The following is a 21,696-nucleotide window of genomic DNA, read 5'->3' as shown; positions in this document are numbered from 1 at the left end:
AGAATTCTAAAGTCAATCCTTAGAAAATCATGTACGTTTTATTGTGAAATTGGTATAAGCTGTTACTTTTGTGTCTGCACAATGTGATAAGTCACAAGAACATCCTGCAGGGACAGGGGGAAACGAAGGTGGGTGTGTCTAAAGACTGCTTCTTTTAATCCAGCTATGCTTCTCACTGGAGAGAGCACCTGCAAGTGTTGATAAGGATTTGCTTTTGGAGTTCATTCTCATGGGAGGTCACTCGCTTTGTATCTTCGAGTGTCTTTCTTCGTCTTCTTTTTTTCAAGCTTCAGCTTTGCGTTCTGTATTTGTTTGAGCAGCTCCAGAGACTCATGAATAGATTGAAATCCTGGCAGAAGAATAGGAACAATTAATTAAATAGTGGTTGCTTTCAATACACTAAGAAATTCTGTGTTGTTTTTTTTTGCTTTTTTTTTTCCTTTGCAGAGGTTTCTGACCCACATGTAATTCAGAGCACATTAAACCCAATCTATTTATTTCATCATTTTACTGAATACCATAGACAGGTATTAGCAGCTTAGGTTGCAAACTCCTTGCTATAGGATTAGTATCTCCCAGTGCACTGGACAATATCAAGCATGATAGAAGTTAACTGTAACTGACCTATTTATGGTCTGGAGTTAAGAAAATGCTATGTCTGCGTTTAAAACCAAGGGTACTGTTAGCTTTTGAAGTGTAATGGTCTTCTGCTGAGCACTGATTTTTATTTTATTTATATATTTGAGTTTGCAGTCCTTATTTTGAATCAGACACTCCCGTCAATGTGCTTGGTAGGAGTGCCTTTTCTGCAGCACCCTTGGAGTCTGCAGACTGGGTTTAAGTGCTTGCCCAGCACATCTTACCCATCTTGTCCATCTTACAGCCCCACAGCTTGTAGCCAGCTGTGCAATTTCTGCTGGCCTGGCATCTTACTGAGAGAAACTCAGCATCTGCAGTCAGATAACCAGCTGATACGTCGAAGGCACTAAAATGGCAAGACCACCAATTTCAGGGAAACAGATGTAGGCACGGCTGATGTGCAGTCTGCCCACCTGCAGGCAGCAAGGTTTGTGCCGTGAATCTCCAAGAGTTATAGCCACTATGAATAAAAATTACGTTTCATGTGAGATGGGCACTGTTTTTTCATACACAGCTGGGAGAGTGGGAGCTCAGCTTCACTTGCCATGTGTGCTTTGTATATAGCTATAGAAAAGAAATGGGAGTGTGCAGACGCAATTATTTTTTCTTCTAAAAACAGAAGTACAAAGCACTTTTATTGAGCCATAGTATAATTAAACATTGTTGGTAAAGAATGGAAAATTAAGTTGCTGTTAGGTAGCTGTTTCCGTTTTGCAGTACCTTTCAAGTTACATTGAAAGGTAACTTTTATAAAACATAAAAGGTACGTATAAAATATTTTATATTACATATAAAATTAATTCTTGTGCTCTTTTTTAAAAGTGCTTGTAGTAACATGACAGTTCATTACTTTTTTTTTTTTCTTTTTGAACACTTGTTTATCATGGATTAATTTTGACACTGCCACACACTAGATAGCATTCAGTGAAATCACTGCATAGGGCTTAGAATTTTATAAATTCTGACCATGTCTGATTTCCAAGATGCTGATCTGTGCTAAAGCCCAAGCAGCTGTTGAGACCATTTATAAGCTGCTTCTGTGCCATTCATGCTGCTCTGCACCTCTTCAGTGGCCTTTTCTTCCCCTTTTGGGGGATCAACCCCTGGTAGACTGCCGTGAGAAGGAGGAATCCTTGGACTTGAGTTTGAGGGCAAATAAGGCCAAAGTTCTGTGTAAACAGATCTCTTCTGTGGCTGATTTCTACAGGCAGGAATCTGAAGTTAAGAACTCCTGCTCACACACCAGAATATCATATTCTGAAATTTCTTATCCACAGAATTCTTTGGGATGCTGCCTTGTGCTTACTGGGGTGGACTTGGGCAGTCAATCCTTCCTGTGCCAAGCTCCACAAAGACCCCAGGGCTTGATTGGTTACAGCTTTCGAGCCAGGCTTGTAGGTGGGCTGCGGAAAATGAAGGAATTGGAGCTGCACGAAGGAGCTGGGGTCCTAGTTCACAGACAGCTTTGGAGATGAGAACCAGATGCTTGAGTTTCAAGCGAGAACATGTAAGATGTGAAGCACTTGTGTAATGACTTTCAGCCATCTGTTCCCTTGCAGAGATGGGCTGAGTGATTTTTCAGATAACCTGACATTTCCATTTTGTTTCCGTTATCAGCTGCAAGTAGATGGTATTGCAATGGATTGAGCGACGCAGGGTAGTTTATGGCAAGCAGAATTGTCCTTTTGAAAGCCTTGTGCTTTGTGCCAGGTAAAGGACTTCTAATTGCTGCTGAAGGTTGAACAGCCAGAATCGGCTCAGATTAGTGCAGTACTCATGTTCTCAGAATTACGTTTGAGATGGCCATATTATAAGAAGCAGCCACTGTGAATTCAGCAGTGTTACCCAAATGCTTCCCCATTCATTTGTGTAAAGTGTGGCCCATGGAGGGTATTTGTCACACATCCAGGGGCCTCTTTCTCCAGCTATTGTTAGCTGAGAGCAGGGCATAAAGGATGGAAATGATAGAGGTCATCAAACACATTCACAGGAGCAGGACCTGTGGGAGAAGGCAAGACTTGCACCTCCCAACTAAGGTTAGTGACCCCGTGAGTGGAAGAAATAAGTACTCTAAAATATTTGGAAAGCTGGTTGTGAAATTGCCTTTTAAGTGTCCTTACCATCAGACCCCCCAGGAAAAGACAGCAGCTGTGTGTGAATGTCGTGCTGGCTGCTGGCGGTGCAGGTGGGCTGACCCAGACACCTAGAAATGACACCTCCCTAACTGGGGCACAGGAGAGAGAAAGTCCTGTTAAGGTCTTTCTCCCTTTAACAGAAAGTATTTTCTGCAGCAGTAACTCACTGTACAAATTTATTTAAAAAATGAACTACATTAAAGATCATTCTCACCTGATCTGTATTCGTTCTGGATTTCCTCAAGCTCCTTCCAGATCTGTCTTTCAAATCTGGTGATTCTTGCGTGCAGGTTGTTTTCATCACTTCTCATCTGGTTCAACTCTTGTTTGTATTCCTCTGGTTTCTCTGTCTGTTCTAGCTTTAGTGACAGAAGCAGAAGCTTTTCCTCTATTTTCTTTTCTGCTGCTTCCTTTAAATGCAGAGAACAAGTTCACGGTAAGACGCTTTCAGTATGCCCACCGCTAACCTGACACCTGGCATCCTTGATCCAGTCCAGTTTTGCTGCTTCATCCCAGGAGTAACAGCACTGCAGGAGTGCAGGTGAGTTCTGGTACCCCGGAGGGAATGCCAATCCTCTCCTCCCCAACACACTAGAACTGGGGAAAGGGCTGGGCCAGGACAGAGGTGGTTTTATTATTTTATTTATTCATTTATTTTGGTCAAAACCCTTGGGTCTTGTGTCTCAGAGACTCCTGTAGGCCCAGGGCAATGCCAGGCTCTGCCTCTCAGGGAAGGTATCTGCAAACATGGCAGGCTTGTTTGAACCTGAACAGGGCTTGGGGTGGTGCTGAAAACATACTCTGAGCACCCCTGGGGGCTGAGCTGTGTTTTTTTTTCAGGGAGGAGATGCCCAGAGGACCACTGGCTGCTCCACAGCACTGCATTCACACAGCAGTAAATGCTCTCCTTGTTATTCAGTCTGCCAGGAGGTGGCTTGGAGAGCTGTAGGTCCTGTTAATACCACATTGCTTGGCACTATGGTCTCCCAGAGGAAAGAGTCACCACATATAATTGGTGCGTTTTATCAAAAACAATCACAAAAGCAGTATTGGTGCAGGAAGTGGATTCTACCAGTAGCTGTGAGACAGTGCCTGAAAGGTCAGAAACATTTCTCGTATGTGCCTGCACCAAGTGTTGGTGGTACTGAGTACTAGAGATCATCAAGCAGAATAAATGGAGACTGAAGTTCAAGGGTGTTTTAGTTCTCCTGCTTCTCAATGTGGTCTTTGATCAGCTATCTTCACCCTGGCACTGAGACGTGGTGATGATATTTTAATCAGTTTTGAACTCTGAGGTTGAGCATATAGTTGCTTATTTCAAAGGAGGGAAAGCTTTTAAAGCTGTGGAGGAATTAATTAAAAGGCACTGGTCCTGTGCCAAGCGCTAACTGCTGCTGTGGAATCCAAACTCGGTGCATTTTAATATACCAACCGCAGTATGGCGATGGGGTGTCTATATTTAAAACCAGGCAGAATTTGCATAGAAGATCCCTTACTATTCTCAGCTTGTCAGTGAATGAAAACTTGATGTTCAGTGGTGGCACTGTTGCTCGTTTTGGGTCAGGAAACCACTGCTGTAGGTACACTGGGGTTACATGAATGGGAAGAGTTACCATAACCAAGGAAAAGTGCATTTCCCATGTTGCTGGGAGTTTTGTCAGAGATACTAAAAAACTACTTGGACGAGCCCCAAGCCCTGCCTTTGCTACTGGCCCTGTTTGAGTGAAGAGTTGATCCTAGTGGCTTCCTGATATCTCTTTGAAATAAATTATTCCCCCACTACATGATTTCCGTAGTTCATCATTTTGCTGGCCGCGTCCCAAGGCACCAGGGCAATTCATTTTTTTTCCACTTGATCTCATTTCTTCTGTGTGTGATTCGGTTTTGATGGGATTAGGGTTTTGGGAGGGGGGCTTCGTGCCCTCCATCCTGGGAGCCCCACGGGCCAGCCCCGTGCCCAAGGGATGCTGTGGAGGAAAGCCTTACCAGCCTCTCCTTCATGGCATTCAGCAGCTGGTGCCTGTGCTGGGCTTGGTCCTCCGAGCGTGTCAGCTGCGCTTCTGTCCACTTCTGCTGGTGCTGCATCTGATCTTTGAAGTCGCTTAGAATGCTTGTCAACCTGAAATCATGATTATTTATTTATTTACTTATTTTTAGCAATGAGACTTAAGGTTTAGTCAGTATTATGGGGGAGTCTTGAGTCATTTGAGTAAATTAAGTTACTCCAAACCTCCTCAGTATTTTCCCAAGAAGGCCTAAGCTCAATAATTTTAGTAATCCTTAACTTGGAGGTTGTGCATACATGCCAAAATGTGATTTATCCAGTGCAGTCTAATTTAGGAAAATACCCGAGAGCTGAAAAATGTGGATTTTCAACTTGAATGATCTTTATTTGAACTGCATGAAGAAACTACACTATCCCACTGGACACCAGCTTTGTAGCTGAGCATCAGGGGGATCAAACCCCTTGTGGTTTGAAAATCAAGTTCAAAAGGATCAAAGAAGTTTGTGAGTAAAAGTTTACAAACACAATGCGGTTGCCTTTGAACCAGCAGCTGGACAGAAATCCGAAGACCCCCCCAATGCAGGCAGCACCTGGAGACATGGCAGGCCAGAGGAACCAACAAATGTCACTTGTACCAAATATACAAGCCCTCAGGCTAGAGGACTGTATGGTTTAGACTTCGTTTTTCTCATGCTGCAGCTTGTAATTTATAACATGAGCCATGACGAGACGTGAATTTAGGTCAAAGTTTAGTCATGCATCTAAATTTTCTTGCTTATGCAGGTGACCTGAGTTCATGGAAAAATTTAATGTGGTGGTATTAATTTCTAACACATATTTTCATGCAAACTGTGAGCACTTGAAATTTACTTGGGCTGAATTACAGATCAACTGCTTGGCAACACTGCAGAAACCAACAGTAAAGAGCAGGATTTTATAACCAGACTTCATGCTTAAAGTACTTGTAATACTTAATAGCACTTCTCAAAAGGGTGTTTGAGTGAAATCGTTTTTTTATAACAAGGGGTTGATAACAATTTTGCATCAGTCTAATGAAGCGATAATTACCATCAGCAGCCAGTGTAAATGTACGAAACAAATTAATGATAACAGAATTTCCCTAAGTGATACGTGTCTGCAGTTTGTTTGCTATGGATAGTGTCTTACCGAGATCGCGTACACAAACAGCTGTTAGGCCAGTTTATTATTCATTTTAATAATTCTAAGTTTTGTGTTTTTTGTTTTTTTTTTTTTTTTTTTTAACAATAGAAATTTGAAATATTGATTTTTGTCATTTATAGCCCTTACATGCATATGCAAACATGCACACACTTTACTTCCTGGAGTACTAGCCTTTGCTTTTGAGAAAATAAGATGATATTGTGATATGATGCTGGTGATACAGACCACTGTTTGATCTGTGTAGTTTATGGTGGGTAGGAGAGGTACAGTGAGCCTTCCTCAGACCTAGCAGAGCGAGCCACCTGGCTGGAATAGTACAAGTTGCCATCTGAACCCTGCTTTGGAGGGGGGTGGTAGGGATGGAGTTAGGGCTCTATCAAAGCCACTACTACCTGCTCTGAGGTTATTGAGAGCAAATTTGAGGTCAGTAAGCAAGCTGATAATTGCAAGAGTTGTAGTTCTGCTCAACCAGCAGATCAGGCAATAACAGGGCTGGTATTTCGTCAGATAGACCTTTCGTGTAGTTAATCACAGATTTTCATCCTTGAGGCATAAAATGAGGTACGATGATGCCGTTTTGTTAGCATTATTGAAAAAAAATAATGATCAATATCATTTTAATTGGTAAAGTGGAATTAAACACGTATGACTATTGATGGTCAGCTTTGTTCAAAGGTTAAAAATCAAATTCTGTGTGGGGAGTAAGATATGCAGTTGGCCTGTGACTTTGACTTTGCTCTGCATGCTCTGAACTTGGGAAAGAAGGAATTAAAAGGATTTAAACTTAAAAATGAATTATTTGAGAGCAGCGTTTAGGCAAGTTGGAAAATGTGGCAAAAACGTGGTGGTTAAGCAGCACCCTGTTTTGCTCCACTGGAACGCTTCTTAAATTGCCATCCCTACCACGTGGAGCTCACACAATTACATCTCAGGGGAGCAAGAGAGACCACAGATTTGCCATAGTCTCTGGTCCAGCAAATCCCTGAAATATTAATAAGGGGATATTTGTGGATATTTAGTAGGAACATACTCCAGCAGTGCTACAATAAATTTTCATGCATGAGACTAAATCTATTGATGAGTGAGCTGGCTTTGCTATGGATACTACAGATATTCCTAAGCTAACTGGCCTGGGGAGATAAGCATCCAGTCCCCTGATGGTGAAGGTCCACATTACCTAGGGAGTCCTGAAACACTTTAAAAATTCATCAGGTTCTCAGTAACAGTATCAGTCTGCACTTCCACAATACAACTGCCAGACTGCAAAAACTGCTGGTTGGAGACAGCTGCGTGTCAGCTGAAAAGGCAGCTCTGGGCTTCCAAGCTGATCTAAACATGCCAGCGTGCAAGTAGAAGCTCCAGTCTGTTCCAGCAAAAGAGGTTAAATTTAATTTCAGCTCTTTAAAAAGTAAGCATAAATCTGGTAGAATTTTAAAGGTGCAATATGGGAAAAGACAGATATATTTCCCAAAGAGCATGCTATTTTAATTAAAGATGATATTAACTGGAATAGAATCTCAGCATTTTGATAAATAAGCCTTTTGGATTTCATGTTAAAAGACCAACTGCAAGTACATTTCAGGGCCTTGAAAGCCATCCCTTTCAGCTTCCTATTTCTGTTGACAGTTTCAGTAAGCTCTAATTAACTTTTGAGAATCTCAGCATTTACTTCAATTCAGTTTTCCAATTTCCTTCTTTTCTGGCATTGTTCCCTTTTTCTTTCCCTCTTATTTTGTTTTTATTTCCTGTTCCTCTCACTTTGTCTTGATTCGTATTCTCTGTTCTCCATCCCTCTGTAATTCTTTTTTTATTTCCCCACTTTAATTCATTCCCAATTTTATCTGTTATTTCCCCATTGATCCCTACTTCTTTTCCTGTCCTCTTGACAGGAACATTTTTACATTTAAAGCTCTAGCATATTTTTAACTCTGAATGCAATTCAGATAAATCGTCATTCAAATACCTCAACATTTTAAGGAGTGGGTCTGTTCCCTCTGAAATACTGTTATTGCAGTATTATTATAATTAAATTTTCATCCAAGCTGGTTCTGCTTTTAATGCTGGGCTGTTCTGCATTGTCCTGAATATGGATGCTGAATACTTTCATTCATTGCATCCCTCAATGGCGCTCCCTCTTCTCTAAAACTCATCAGGTTCAAAATGACACTGTAAAAGTACTTTTGCAGCTAGAATAGGAGAAATATCCCTCATAAGAAAGAAACAGTAAATTGCAAATCCAAGGGCACATGAAGCTATGCACCTGCTTCAGCCCTTGGCTACCATCCCTGGCTTGTCCCTGCCACCTCCCTCCATCAGCAGCACCCCTGCCCCTGGCTCCTCTCTCAGAAATGGGCAAACTGAGCAAATGCATAAAGAAAATGTCTTCTGCACATTAGGCTAGTCACAAATTAGCTGCAATTATAATGGTAAATAGCATCTTTGTATTTAGTGCCTTTCTTTTAAGCGTGGAGAGGTAATTGGTTTCATACCTTTCTTCTTACAAGGTGGCATTTAGTGCCTCATTGTAACAATTAGCTTGCAAGACAATGTACTTTCATTATGTATTTTCATTATTTTATAGCATAGATCTTCATTAACCTTCTCTTAGTGTTTTGAATGGATGTTAATTAATGGGTTTGTTTTGCTGTTTCATAGCAACCTGTTCATCATACTAAAGAATCCAGGGTGAATTATAATAATGAAAATCACCTACTTGAAATCCAGAAGTTGCAATTTGTGATGTTGATCTCCCTGGACTGTCTTTAAATTTGAGCTTTGATCAGAGTTGGAAGCCTCTATCTTGCCTAATAGCTGCATTACCTAATGAGAATTCAACAGAGAACACCTTTATGAGCCAGACTATAAGCACTTATATTTAAATATGTATTATAATTGCAAGAGGGAAAAAAAAAAAAAAAAAAAGAAAAAAAAACACAAGCAAACAAAAAAAAAACAGCTAATATGAAGAACTCTGAACTCTCTCACAAATAATTACACTCAGCAAAGACAGACTTGAGCTCAAAGTCACCAAGGCTGCAAGACCAATGTCAAAGTCTTTGTGGAGATGGACTTCGCAATTAAATTCAGGGATATTCACTTACTTATCTTTTGTGCACATTTGTATCCAACACCAATTGGGCTCCTTCTCACCCGGAGCAGAGAAGGGAGGAGAGTCAGCATCTGTGGGTGACACAGAGGCCATGCCCACTATGTAAAGGGATGCTGGATGCTCAGATGCTTTTGGAAGGTGTAGGACAGAGTGACGCAGGAGGCTGGGATCCACCAGAAACCCATGTCTTGCATGGCCTCACCCTCCATGAGCTTCAGCAGCACAGCCTGGGCCAAGGCACTTACTGCTGCATGCAGATGCTTGATCCCAAAGGGCAGTCTGACCTGATGGGCTTGTGACTCAGCCTGCCTTCCCCAATTTAGTAATAATTTAGAGGGAATGCTAAATCCCAGCATTGTTCCTTGGTGATTTTACACTGATGAGGCCAGAAAACACCCTGGTGAGAAGATGCCCCCAACTATTTGGTAGCTGTGGCACATCCATGTCAAAAGATTGCCACCAAAGACTCATTACGCTGTCTTGGTACCTTATTTTTTTTGCAACAGAATATGGCTTTTTTTTCAGTTCTTTCCTTTGCTTCTGTCCTGCAGTCACATGAGAATAACTTTTCCCACTTCACTTGAGAAAGCATCATGCCTCGTGTCTCTGCTGCTTTGTGTACTGTTGCACATGACTCTGACATGCACATGCTCCGTTCCCCATTCCCAGGAACGAAGAACATTTTTACGTGTATTCAAGGAGACAGATGTCCAAATAGTGTCTTACAATAGAATTCCAGGTAAAATACTTTCATTTAAACTGTCACAGGTAATTTTAACTTGTAGAATAGGATGCATGGATAGGCAAGGTACAAAATGACTGGAACTTGTCCTGTGCAGCAGAAGATGAAGTCAAAACATGATAATGACTTTATACTGGATACCAAGTGCATGAGACTCTGAATGTCCTATACCTGCTCCCAGGCTCAGTCCCAGTGGGCACAGACAACATTTAGTTTGGGGCAGGAGCAGAGGAGTGTGTCATGCTGCATGCTCAGAAAGCCAAACTTCCCCGTAAAGTTGGACTCATGCAAAATTTTATTGCTAAGGCTCCTGATTCTGTCAGAGGATCTAAAACCGCTACTGGGTGCAGAGAACCTGTCACAAGAAGAGACTGGCTCAGAGGAACTGTATGCAGCAACAGCTGTTATTTGTTGTTGGCTTATGCTTTTTATGGAGAAAAAAAAATAAAATTAAATTTAAAAAAAAAAATCAACATTATATTTTCAAAACCTTTTGTGATACTGCCAACATTCACATAGAATTGGAGATGCTATTAGATACCTTCCTGCCACCACCTTAAAACTGAAGGAAAACCAGCTGAACTTTCCAGGTGCACTTAAAAGAGCGTCGTGATTTTTTTCACGGGTCTTGTAAATTATGTTGAGAAACTGTAAAGGGACATTAATGATCTGAGTATCCCAAGTCCTATAATATTTGTATTATCTGTTATTAGTCTACACCTATTAAAAAGGCTACTTAATTTGTATTTAAAAAAATAATAATCCTGTCATATAAGCACTGTATCCATTGTTAATGTTGGTCAGCAGAGGAGGAGAGGAAGCTCTCCATATACCCATAGTCACCACCTCAGGTATTTCACCGTGGGCTTCTGCACTCACCATCTTCTCAAAGCCACTCACAGAATACTTGAGGGTAGAGTGAAGGCTGTAAATCTCCTTATCAATCTTCTGGACCTCATGCCTGATAATGCTGATGTCTCCCGATAGCTTTGCAATACTTGCCTCGCATCTGCAATTAGAGACAAGAGATCTGCATGGAGACATGTGAGAACAGACAGTGTTGGGGAAGATCAATTTTGGAGCCACTACAGGCAAAAACCTTTCTGTTTTATAGGAAGCATTTGTCACTTTGTATTTAAACTCCTTCAGGTGCATTCACAAAAATATCTTGTCATGTGTGAAGTAGACAAATAAAGGATTTGAGAGTAACAGCATTGATTAACAGCCAAATGCCTAAAATTCTTCCCTTTTCAGCTTCTGTCTTCATTGCACCTGTACATATTGCATATGCACAATGTATATACATGTATATTTACATATATGCTTTTTGTTTGTTTGTTTTCCATAGGAGGAAGATTATTTTGTTAGCTTATTTGTAAATATTCACATAACATTGTAAAAATATTCAAATTGAGCAAGAAGATGCAGTCTTGTGCTTCTGCACCACTCCTCTTGGAGGAGAGGAGTGACAGAGTTCCCCCCTGCACATGTGCCCCCCCAGGAGCAAGCTCCAGTGTGAGCAGCATTAGAAACAAAATTATGGCAACAAATATTCTGTGTGGCAACAAATATTCTTATGGCAACAAATCAATTCTGTGTGTGCATTACACGAAGCACTGCACCTCTTAATATTAAAAAAAAAAAAAAAAGAAAAAGAAATTGAATAACAAAAACAGCTAAGTTTTAAAATGCCAGAGGAATTATCCTTTAAAAAGGAAAATTCACAGAATAAAGCCAGTGCTGTTGACAAGTAAAGGATGTCAAGAGAAATTGTGGCAGTTCAAATAGACCAGCTTTCTGTCATCTCCTGATGATGCTGAGATATTGTGACACTCCTACAGTGCCTTCACATCAAGCAAATTGAAGAAGCTTCTGCAGATAACAGAGGCTTTGTACATGCACAGATGGAATGAGGCTGCCCTGGAGATGCAGTGTGGGATTAATGCGCCAGGGTCAGAGCAGCGGGGACCCCGTTGGAGGTGTAGCCACCAAACCCCATCTCCCCATGCACTGTGTCTGTGCATCTCCCCATGCACTGTGCATGGCATAGCTCTGTGCCTTGCTGTGGTTTGGTGGATTGAGTCCTGCAGTGAATGGGGTTCCCTGGGCCTTGCTTAAATCTTGCTCCAATCCATGGTTCATGTGGGAGATGTACGACCGCTTGCAGTGAGGTCCCTGTTTTCCAGGCACAGAAATGGAAGCTGGGGAGTATGCGAGGAGGCACTGGACGGGCTGGGAAAGGTGTAGAAAAGTGCTCCTATGAGATTTGCATATAAATTAAAAAGAATAAAGTCTTAAATGCCTCTAATGGTTGTACCAAAGGATTTAATTATAGGCAGGAATATAGCTGCCTGCTATAGATTCAAGGAGCTTTACTCTTCACAGCCATGGAAGGAACAGTATATGTTGGAGTATTTTATTTGGCAAAGTATTGCGTATTCTGAAGGGTCAACTAACTTCATGGGAATGCACCAATCTAGCACTAAGCTGGACTTTTCCTTTGAGCAACAGAAAAGTCCACACGAAAAAGAAAGTATAATGTAAATATCTGTGTAAAGTGCAATGCTTATTCAGTCATTTTTTGGTGAGGCTGAAAAGAGCCTGTGTTTATAAGCAGTCAGTATTTATAAGAAGCGGTGCTTTCTTTTTTCAGTTGATTGACTTATTTTTGTTGCTCTAATACATGATCCCATTCCCAAAGGAATTATTGTTTTAATATATTTTATGAATTTAAACACAAATAAAAAATATAGCTGGTGTGAGATGTTAGCTGATGATGTTGAAGGCTGTTTTTTTTCAGTCACTGCTATTTGACACATCAATATTTACATAGTGTAGAAACATAGTCAGAATGTCTCAGATTCAATGGACAACTGCCCTATATTTGGCAAGAGGTCTTCATCTGTCTTTCAGGGAAAGACAGAGAGGGAGAAAAGAGTGACACAAATTGAATTACAAGAGCTAATCCACATTAATCCTTTACATGTGGCAGAAAACGGGGAAGAATCATCTTCCGTGAGAAAGAACGTTGGTCCACTAAGCTTTATTTCATCCTAGATACTCTTGGATTAAGGTGGGGCTGCAAATCAATAGGAAAACTGTCACTGCAAGTTTGCTGTGGGAAGATTTCTACTAATTCAAAAAAATGTGAAATACATGTATGCAGCCACTCTGGGCTGTACTTGCTATACACAGCAATTGCTTATCCTGAGACTGAAGAAACATGAAGAACCCACATATACCATATAAACATAAATGGGACCTTAAGACTTAGCTTCCATCCGAAAAAGATGATGATGCTGTCGACTTCATGGTAATCCTAACACGTGGTTCCATCTGTGTCTTTTAGGATCCTGCCCTGCACCAAGCACCAGTAAAGCTTTGTCCAAAACTGGTGCCCACATAGCAGCAGCTCCTGTCCTGTGGTGAGGGCTGCATGTGGAAAGGGAAGGCCAAGGAAGGCAGCTCATGGAGGGCAATGCTGTGGGTCCCCAGAGGAGCCCCACCTCCTTGTTATTCTGCTTGAATTTTTATTTTGTGCAAGTGGAAGTGGGCCTTTTTTTTTTTTTTGTCTCTCCAAATTTTTTTTTTTCCTGCTCTCCTTTCACGTGTTTGCTTTTTCTGCTGCAGGCCAGTGATCCAGTACAGAAAACAGGAGTGAGCCTCAGTGTACCCGGCACGAGCAATAGGGAAATGCTGGGAAAGAGTAGTGAGACACATCACATGCTGAATATTACAACTGTGCCGAAAGCATATTGTCTGTAAAGCCTGCCCATCTGAATCTGAGAACACCATGAGAAAGAAAATCTTGCAGGATCTCCTCCTACTTCCTTCCAATGCTAATCAGCCACAAGGTTACAAAAAAAAACTTTTTTTTTTTTTTTTTTTTTCCTGCCAACTGTGGATGTATTGGCTTCAGCTTCTAGTTCTGGATTCTTGAGCCTTTCTTCATCAGTTTTGGAGTACTTCAGCACCCTATGATTTTTCTCTCGTTCTCCCAGTAGCTATACATGGAAATGAAGACATCTCTGGATTTTCATTTTTAGAAACTATACATAGATGTGTACTTCTCTTGGCCAGAAATTTTCCTCATCCCACCACTACACTCCTGGTTCTTCTTTACACTGCATCAAGTTTTCACTTCAGAAAGGGAACTCTGGACCCAACACAGTATTCTAGTACCAATCTCTGTGCATGCACAGAGCTATCAAAATCTCCCTGTTGATCTCTGGTCCAAGACCATATTCCTAGCATTTCTGATACTGTATCATTGTGAGAACTCACAGTCAGTTATTTACCTACCACACTCCCCAAACTTTTCAAGGAGCATTCAGGAGTGGAGCACTCCCTCAATGGGTTTATAAAATGCATTTTTTATAAACCAGCCCCCATGGCCCCTGATCCAGGACATTCTCTGATAACTGATGATTTGGTGTTATCTACAAATATCATCAGTAGTGATTTTATATGAAAAGCATATCAGTGGCCTCTGGAGAAACAAACAAAAAAACATTAGAAACATGCTGGTTCTTCAAGGGACTTTCTTTCTTAAAGGCAACTTTTTCCAATATATTGGTTTAGAGAGCTCCTAATCCATGTATTCCCTTGATATGACACAGCAGAGTTTTGTTTTGTCATTGTTTTAATCACATTATTTAAATGACCCGTGGAAGTCCACCTTCAAAGGAAGAAATCAAGCTTGCTCAGAAAGCCCCACCTTCCAAGAGAGGAAGTGAAGAACCCTACACCACCTCCTAGTGAAACAACAGGAAGGCTTCAACTACAACAGCTGAAGGCTAGCCAGACTGGGGAAGGATAAATTCTCTACAGTCTTAAGTGTGTGAGGAAGAATGAGACAGGACAACATAGTTATTTTTCCCCCCTGGCTTGATAATTTTACTAACATGGAGAATGCACAGCACAGATCTGGCACTAAAATTGAGATATAAAATGAGTGCAAAGTATATTCATGCTTGCTCTGAACTCGCTTTGCAGAAGCTGACTAACAGAGATGAAAAAGGGGGCTGTTGTTTATTCCTTACCTTGCCACTCTTCCACGCAGGTCTCCAAGACTCTGGATGTATTTATGGTCCAGGCTTTGAACAGCAAAATTAGTTTGTGCTGTGGCACCATCCCTTGTTCTTATTTGCCTCTCCAAAACCTGTAAATTCAAGATCTTTAATGCACTATGGGCTTTCTACATTATTTATTTATTTATTTATTTATTAAATAAGGGTCAGACATGAACCAGAGTGTCAAACAGATCCCTCCCACCCATGCCATAGATGCGCAAATGCTTGTCTCTTCCCTGACGCTCCTCACTCGGCTTGCTTGAGGAAGCATCCCCAAACACACTGTCTGGCACAGAACAGTGCCCACAGGACATGGGCCTGCTGTTAAAAACACTGAAAACACACCTGTCTAGCCCCAAATGTGCACGCAGGTCAGCTGCTGCTCAGTGTCTCATCCAGGCCCATCTTGCGGCCTTGTATCAGATTTACTGCACAGCGACAATGTCTGATCTGAAGGCAGAAGGAGCGACCGCCCTGGAGGATCTGTGTGTGCCACCAGAACTAATTTTAGACAGTCTTTGGGGAGCTACCATCACCTTTTACAGACAGAAAGCTGAGGGAGCGAGCAATGCCCCAAATGCCCTGGTTTTACTGCTCGGGTTGAGAGGAGAGGCCTGGAGCTCACGTTTCAGCGTAGCGCAGCACGCCTGCTGCTCACTGCAGAGCTGCCACCCCACATCCCACCAGCACCTCCAGTCAGAGGATCATGAACACCAAATTCGTTAAGGTTGTGACCATTTTCCACTAATTACTTTGATGCAGCAGCAGCCTTTTCCAGCTGTGGCAGAGGGATGTGTTTCCCCATCTTCAGCTTCACTCCTGTGGCAGCAGCATGCCAGTGTCTTCCCCAGAGCAGAATATCCTTTTTCTGAAGGATATTCTTCCTGCTTTCAGGAAGACTTGGAGTATGCCAGTCACATTCCTGTGGATCCCCTTGTTTCTTTACAATGCTTGAGAGATGGTCATTGCTCAACTGCTCTAATTTGCTATATGCCTGGAGCAGTTCTCCCAAATTGTACTGATACTCTGGTGGCTTTGACTGACAGGTCTCACCGTGCTGCTTTCTGTGCTTTACACTCAACAAATCCTCACAGCCTCACAACAAATCCTCACATACAAAGCAAACACACACCTGAGATTAGGACCTAAATGAGAGTGATTTACAACCATGGAAAACGATTAGACTAAGAAAGCTGATAACATCTTGGGTGTTTTTCTCATAAAACAGCCCTGATCTCAGGTGAGCCAAGATTTCATATTTGATAAGACAAATGCACTACATGTCAAATACTTCTGCAAGTATGTGAAAAACAAAATTTTGAATTTACTGGCATTTGGAGGACATTTAACTCTTCAAAGGATTAAAAAAATCTCTTGAGAATTCTATTTCATGATGTTTTTGTACTGTTCACCTTTGTCCAAGAAGAAAAGCCAAAAAGTGTTGTTAAATTACACATATAAATTTGTCAAATAACCACAAATAATCAAACATATTTAGTCAGAATAAATAAATAAATAAATAAATAAATAAATCGTCACATGTATTTCTAGTACAGAATTGTCAGTCAGTTCAAAGTGTGACCTGATCCTTCATCCCAGTTTTAACTGAGCTTTGTGAAAAGTTTCAACATCTGATTTTGTTTGCATACATAATTTATGTAAAGTAGAACATCTGCATCTATAAATCTAAGTAAAATGAAATCTGAGCCTTCACATTCTATGTTAGATGAAAATGTAGTTTACTCATTTCTCTTGAATTCAGTCTCCCACACTCCAACAAAACAGAAAGCAAATGGAATCTGAACCTTTCAGTTAGAGGAAAGCAACCCCAAAACTCATTAATCTGCTCATTATTTTGCTTTACTTTCCAATTATGTTTCTTATTTTCCCTACTCCCCTCCCTTCTGTTTTTGCCAGGAACTGTAAGTGCTACTACGTGAGAAAAATCAGAATTTCCCTAAAACACAATGCTCATGCTAAGGACTTATCTGCCAATGAAGCCAGCATTAGAGATGTGCAGAAACTAGCATTTTCCCTAGCATTAGCATGGGAATAGTCCTCAGCATGTGTTACCTCTATGTCCTGGCAGAGCTTCTGAACCATTCCTGCAATGGTCTGGACATGGTTTTCCAGCAGCTGCCGGGCAGCGGTCTCCCTGTGCTGATAACCTGTGCTCTCCTGGAAGTAGGAAACAATGTCGTCCTTGACTCGGAAGGCCTGGTGGAGGAGGAAGGCTGTGGTCCTCTCCTGGCTGGAGAGCTGCTCCTCCAGCCGCCGCAACTTGTCTCTGGGGCCGGGAGCAGGGGACACGTTTCTCCTGCGAACACCAGAAAGCCTGGGTTTGGCAGCTTTTAGGTAAAAAAACATACAGCCCAAGGACCCGGATTCATTTTTTCAGTGAGGATAGTGGCATGGACATTATAAAGCTAGATTAGAAGAGAAAGTTCCCGGTGAGGTGTTAGTGGCTGGGATATGATGTGCAAGGTAGGCGAAGGAAGGGTGACTGAGAAGTCCCATGAGCCTGAGGATTCACAGTGCTTCCATAACATATCATCATTGAGATCCTCATTTTAACCTCTTCCTTCTCTGTTTTAAACTAAAGCAAGAACAAGCACAATCAGAGGCTGCCCTTGGTAGCAGCCTGGCAAACTTTGCTGGTGCAGAGCAGTCCCCAAAATGTGTGCTGGCTGGGAGCAGGCAGGCAGAGCTCGCACCAAGTCCTTGGTTTGGTATTTCCCTGCATTGCTTACACCTACCAGCTGGAAAGAAGTCTGCACACCTAATGGTTTTCTTACAGCTACCTGCTCCCCATCCGCCCACCAAAACCCAGGGGAATGAGTCCTGGGCTCGAATATACCCAGTGAAACTGCATATAAATATAGAAGAGAGGGGGAGAGGAAGGATGTTGCGTGGATCTGAAACTGACAGGTACAGAATGAAGCTTCATGCAGATAGGAACAGTCTGGAGCTTGAGGGAAACCGGAACCACTGGCTACTGCTGTGTAAAAAGCCAGAGAAATTTAATTACTGTAGAACCTCAGGTTTGCATGTTATACAGAAATTGAAGGTTGTTTTATGTCCTAAATTTAAGCCGATGGTATATTTTTTATGCTTTCAATGTTGTGTGAAATACTCCTACGTCATAAAATTTAGCTAAAACCCTTAGCTTAATGATGAGGAAAAAATACCCAGTTAGCCAGTTGGGAAAGAAATCACAGCATCAGAGAATGGTTTGGGTTGGAAAGGACCTCACAGATCTTCTAACACACACAGACACACACACACAGACACACAGACACACAGACACACACACACACACACACACAGAGACACACAGACACACACAGACACACACACAGACACACACACACACACACACACACACACACACACACACACACACACCCTGGCACTGGAATGATCCTACAGGTTTTCTCTTGATCACTGCTGTTAGACTGACATAAATAAAAATTCCAATGTAAAAATAATCTTTAAAAGGGAAGGGGAAAAGAGTTCAGCTGCCCTATTGAGTCAATAAACACAATGCAAATATGACAGTTTAATGACTGAAGTGTGCCCAAGGATACTCTGCAAAACATTTTACAGCTATATGGGCTGCAATGATGCTCTACAGCTGGCTTGTGTCTATGTGTACCAGGAGCTGCTTTACATTTGTCTGCACAATTAAGACTTTAAAATACACATAGCCTTTGGCAACCATAAAGCACAAAACAGATTTGAACACATAATTTATATCTCCTCTTGATAAAAACTCTAAAAACCAAAATGTCCAGTTGAAGCTGTGTGTGTTCTCTTCTACTATGACAGCAGAAGTCACTGGGTGAAGATGAAGTGCCCATAAGCTGTTTATCCCTTAGTTTTTCAAAAGCATCATGTTTGTTACAATGCATCAAAGGGAAAGAAGGGACAGAAGGGAATGGGAAAGGGAAAGGGAAAGGGAAAGGGAAAGGGAAAGGGAAAGGGAAAGGGAAAGGGAAAGGGAAAGGGAAAGGGAAAGGGAAAGGGAAAGGGAAAGGGAAAGGGAAAGGGAAAGGGAAAGGGAAAGGGAAAGGGAAAGGGAAAGGGAAAGGGAAAGGGAAAGGGCTGCCCTGTCTTACCCCAAGCAGGCTGGCCCCAGCTTCAAGTACTTCTGTCATCTGGGTGCACTGGGGCAGCTACATCATGTCACCATCCATAAATACCTTCTTTGTTGTTACAAACTTAGGCCATCACATGTCATCACATCATTCAAATACTTGTACACATAACAAGGGCAATAAAACACCCTTAGTGCTCTGTCAATGTGGCCAGATTGACCAGAGATTTAGATCCATTATTTATAGAAGTTAACTTCTGCTAAGAATCTTGTTGGCCTTGTAACTTAAAATTAAAATTTTAGCTCTGCTTTTGTTTTGCTTTAGTAGAGCTAGCATGGATTTAGAAGGCCCAAGGCACTTTGATTTATTAATAATCTCCCTCAGGAGAGCTGCGTGCTGTAAACAAGCCCTGTGAGCTACTGCTCCAAACATGTCAATTATTATTATCAATCCTAATTAACGCTGAGTGGAGAAGCCAAGGTTCTCAGATCCCAAGGACTGCATACCTTGGAAGCTGCTCCCACAGGTGTCAGGACACCTTCTGCAGGCAGAACACATCCCCTGGGGCTCAGGAACAAGGTAAGTATTGCCTTTTAGGTGAAGTGCAAGAGCATAAGGCTAATGGCCATAAGCACCCAGGTATTGCCAGCAGTGGGAGTTAATTTGCAGCTCTACACGTCTCCTGATTCTCTTGCTGGAAATTCTGATCTCTAAGCCACCTCAAATCTCTCTGAAATGTCCAAGGAATTCAAAAATTATGAAAAGAAGGAAGACTGGCTGGGAGGTGGAGCAACTTCTCCTACTTCATTTTTCTCAGAAAGCAAAGGCAGCGCAGAGGCACTTTCAGGGAAGCATTGCACATCAGGAAGGAAATTATTCAAGTAAGGCAAATGCTTCTCGATGCTATATTTTCTGGAATTTCTTTGTTTCTTCTTTTTACAGCTGAGAGTGGTTTTATTAAGAAAAATAAATAAATAAAGGAGAGTATTGTGCTGCTAGCATAAATTCATTGTTTTGTTAGTGAGACTATGAACATTAGCTAACAGACTTGTCTGATGGCACAGCTGCAGATTTAACTTTGGTAAGCCAAATTTAAGCCAGTGGCCTTCAGAGTGAAAGAGGAAGCAAGAAAATACCATGAAAATTCAGAGGAGGAACATTATAAATGTTACATTGTGGGCAATTAATCAATTTGCCATTGCTTAAAGTAATCTCCTCAGTCAGGAAAAAAAAGAAAAAAAAGAAAAAAGATCAATCTGCCACGATGGCACTTCATGGCCGCGACTCATTAATGTATGCCTTCAAGTTGCAGGAACCTGCAACGTTCTTGGTAGGAGCCAATCCATCCTCATTTCTCTCACATTCATCAGAGACCTGCAAAGGCTGTGGCTCAGAGGGAATTGGCTCTTTCTGTCTGACAGGAGATTCAGAGAAAATATGTCTGGATCTGAACAAAAAATCCACAGTGAGTGTGCATCCTTCCCGGCAAGCCAAAACGCAGCATGATGCTCGCTGAAGGAAGGGGAGCCTCAGGACAGGAATGAGGAAGCAAAGGCATCCTGCACAGCTGGAAAACGGCTCCTTTCCAACTGGGGTTGTTGCATGCAAGTGGGTATTTCATAAATCATCTCTTCTGTTTGTCTTTTCGAAGCCCGTATCCAAGCAGGAGGAGTTTCAATAATAGCTGATGGGCTCTTTGCCATTGGCCATGCATCCTGAAAATTTTCACCTGCTGGGGGTAAGAGCAGTGTATACTTCTGGTTTAGGTCACTCTGTCCTTTGTGTGGTGTCACAGGGACCCCTTCCCCTCCGCCAACCCAGCAGTGCATTTTTCCATCTCCTCTGACAATCAGGGATGGTACCTGTTGTGCAAAACCTCTGCTAGAAAACACCAAGGCCAGATTTAAGAACTGTTTGAAACATACAATAAATCTGGCCAGACATAACTCTTTTTTTTTTTTTTTTTTTTTTTTTGAGACTTTTTTTAAACACAGCTCTCAAAAGAGCCTTCCAAAGCCTGCAGAAATTTACTGTATAACATCACAGATTATATGAAGCTGTTGTTGCAGTACTCTGATCTGAATCTTTACAAGCTCCCTGCTAGCTCGGTTAATATAAACATTTTCCATTCTTCTGCATGGGAAAAAAATGTCTATGCCAAAAAGCTCAATGCTGGTCCTGTGTTTCTGAGTGTCTGTCTTCTCCTACCAGCAGGGATTAGCCACAGCATCTTCTGTGCTTGCAGCGGCTCCAGACAGAGTCCAGTGGGAGGGAGCCCAGTGAGCTATGAGATCCCACTGCCCTGAGATGGATGACCTCATGGAAGAGTCATTAAAGCTAATAGCTTACAGCATCATGCTTTGGCCAATAAGGCAAGGAGGAAGAAAAAAAAAAAAAAAGTGTCAAAATCTTAAGAATTCCTACCAGCTTTATGTCCCAAATTTTGAGATATGGGCTTGTGTTATTTCTTATGCAGATGCCACCTGGTGCCAAACAAAGAGACAGTCTAACCACAACAGATCCCTGCCCTCTGGGGACAGCGACAGGACCCGAGGGAACGGCATGGAGCTGGGACAGGGGAGGGTCAAGCTGGGGGTTAGGGAAAGGTTCTGCACCCAGAGGCTACTCCCAGCCACCTCCATCCAGGAGCAGAGCAAGGCCTGGAGGCGGGCAGGATGGGCAGCTCCGAAAGGAGCACTGCTTCACCACGGGGAC

General features: G+C 42.0%; 1 protein-coding gene across 1 annotated transcript; it reads right to left on the bottom strand.

The window, feature by feature from the left end:
* Positions 1 to 227: 227 nt before the first annotated feature.
* FAM81B (family with sequence similarity 81 member B) lies at positions 228 to 17,251 on the bottom strand (the record flags this gene model as incomplete). Its single annotated transcript, XM_082783930.1, has 7 exons — positions 228 to 349; positions 2,989 to 3,184; positions 4,761 to 4,893; positions 8,675 to 8,781; positions 10,692 to 10,821; positions 14,855 to 14,973; positions 16,958 to 17,251. 7 exons carry the CDS (start codon positions 17,249 to 17,251, stop codon positions 228 to 230), a joined length of 1,101 nt encoding a protein of 366 aa, XP_082640056.1.
* Between the last annotated feature and the right edge of the window lie 4,445 nt (positions 17,252 to 21,696).

Source organism: Aythya marila, assembly GCF_965140915.1.
Source record: "Aythya marila genome assembly, chromosome: Z".
NCBI classification, from domain to species: Eukaryota; Metazoa; Chordata; class Aves; order Anseriformes; family Anatidae; genus Aythya; species Aythya marila.
Note: the sequence above shows the minus strand (reverse complement) of the source record. Positions and strands in the feature narration are given on the sequence as shown.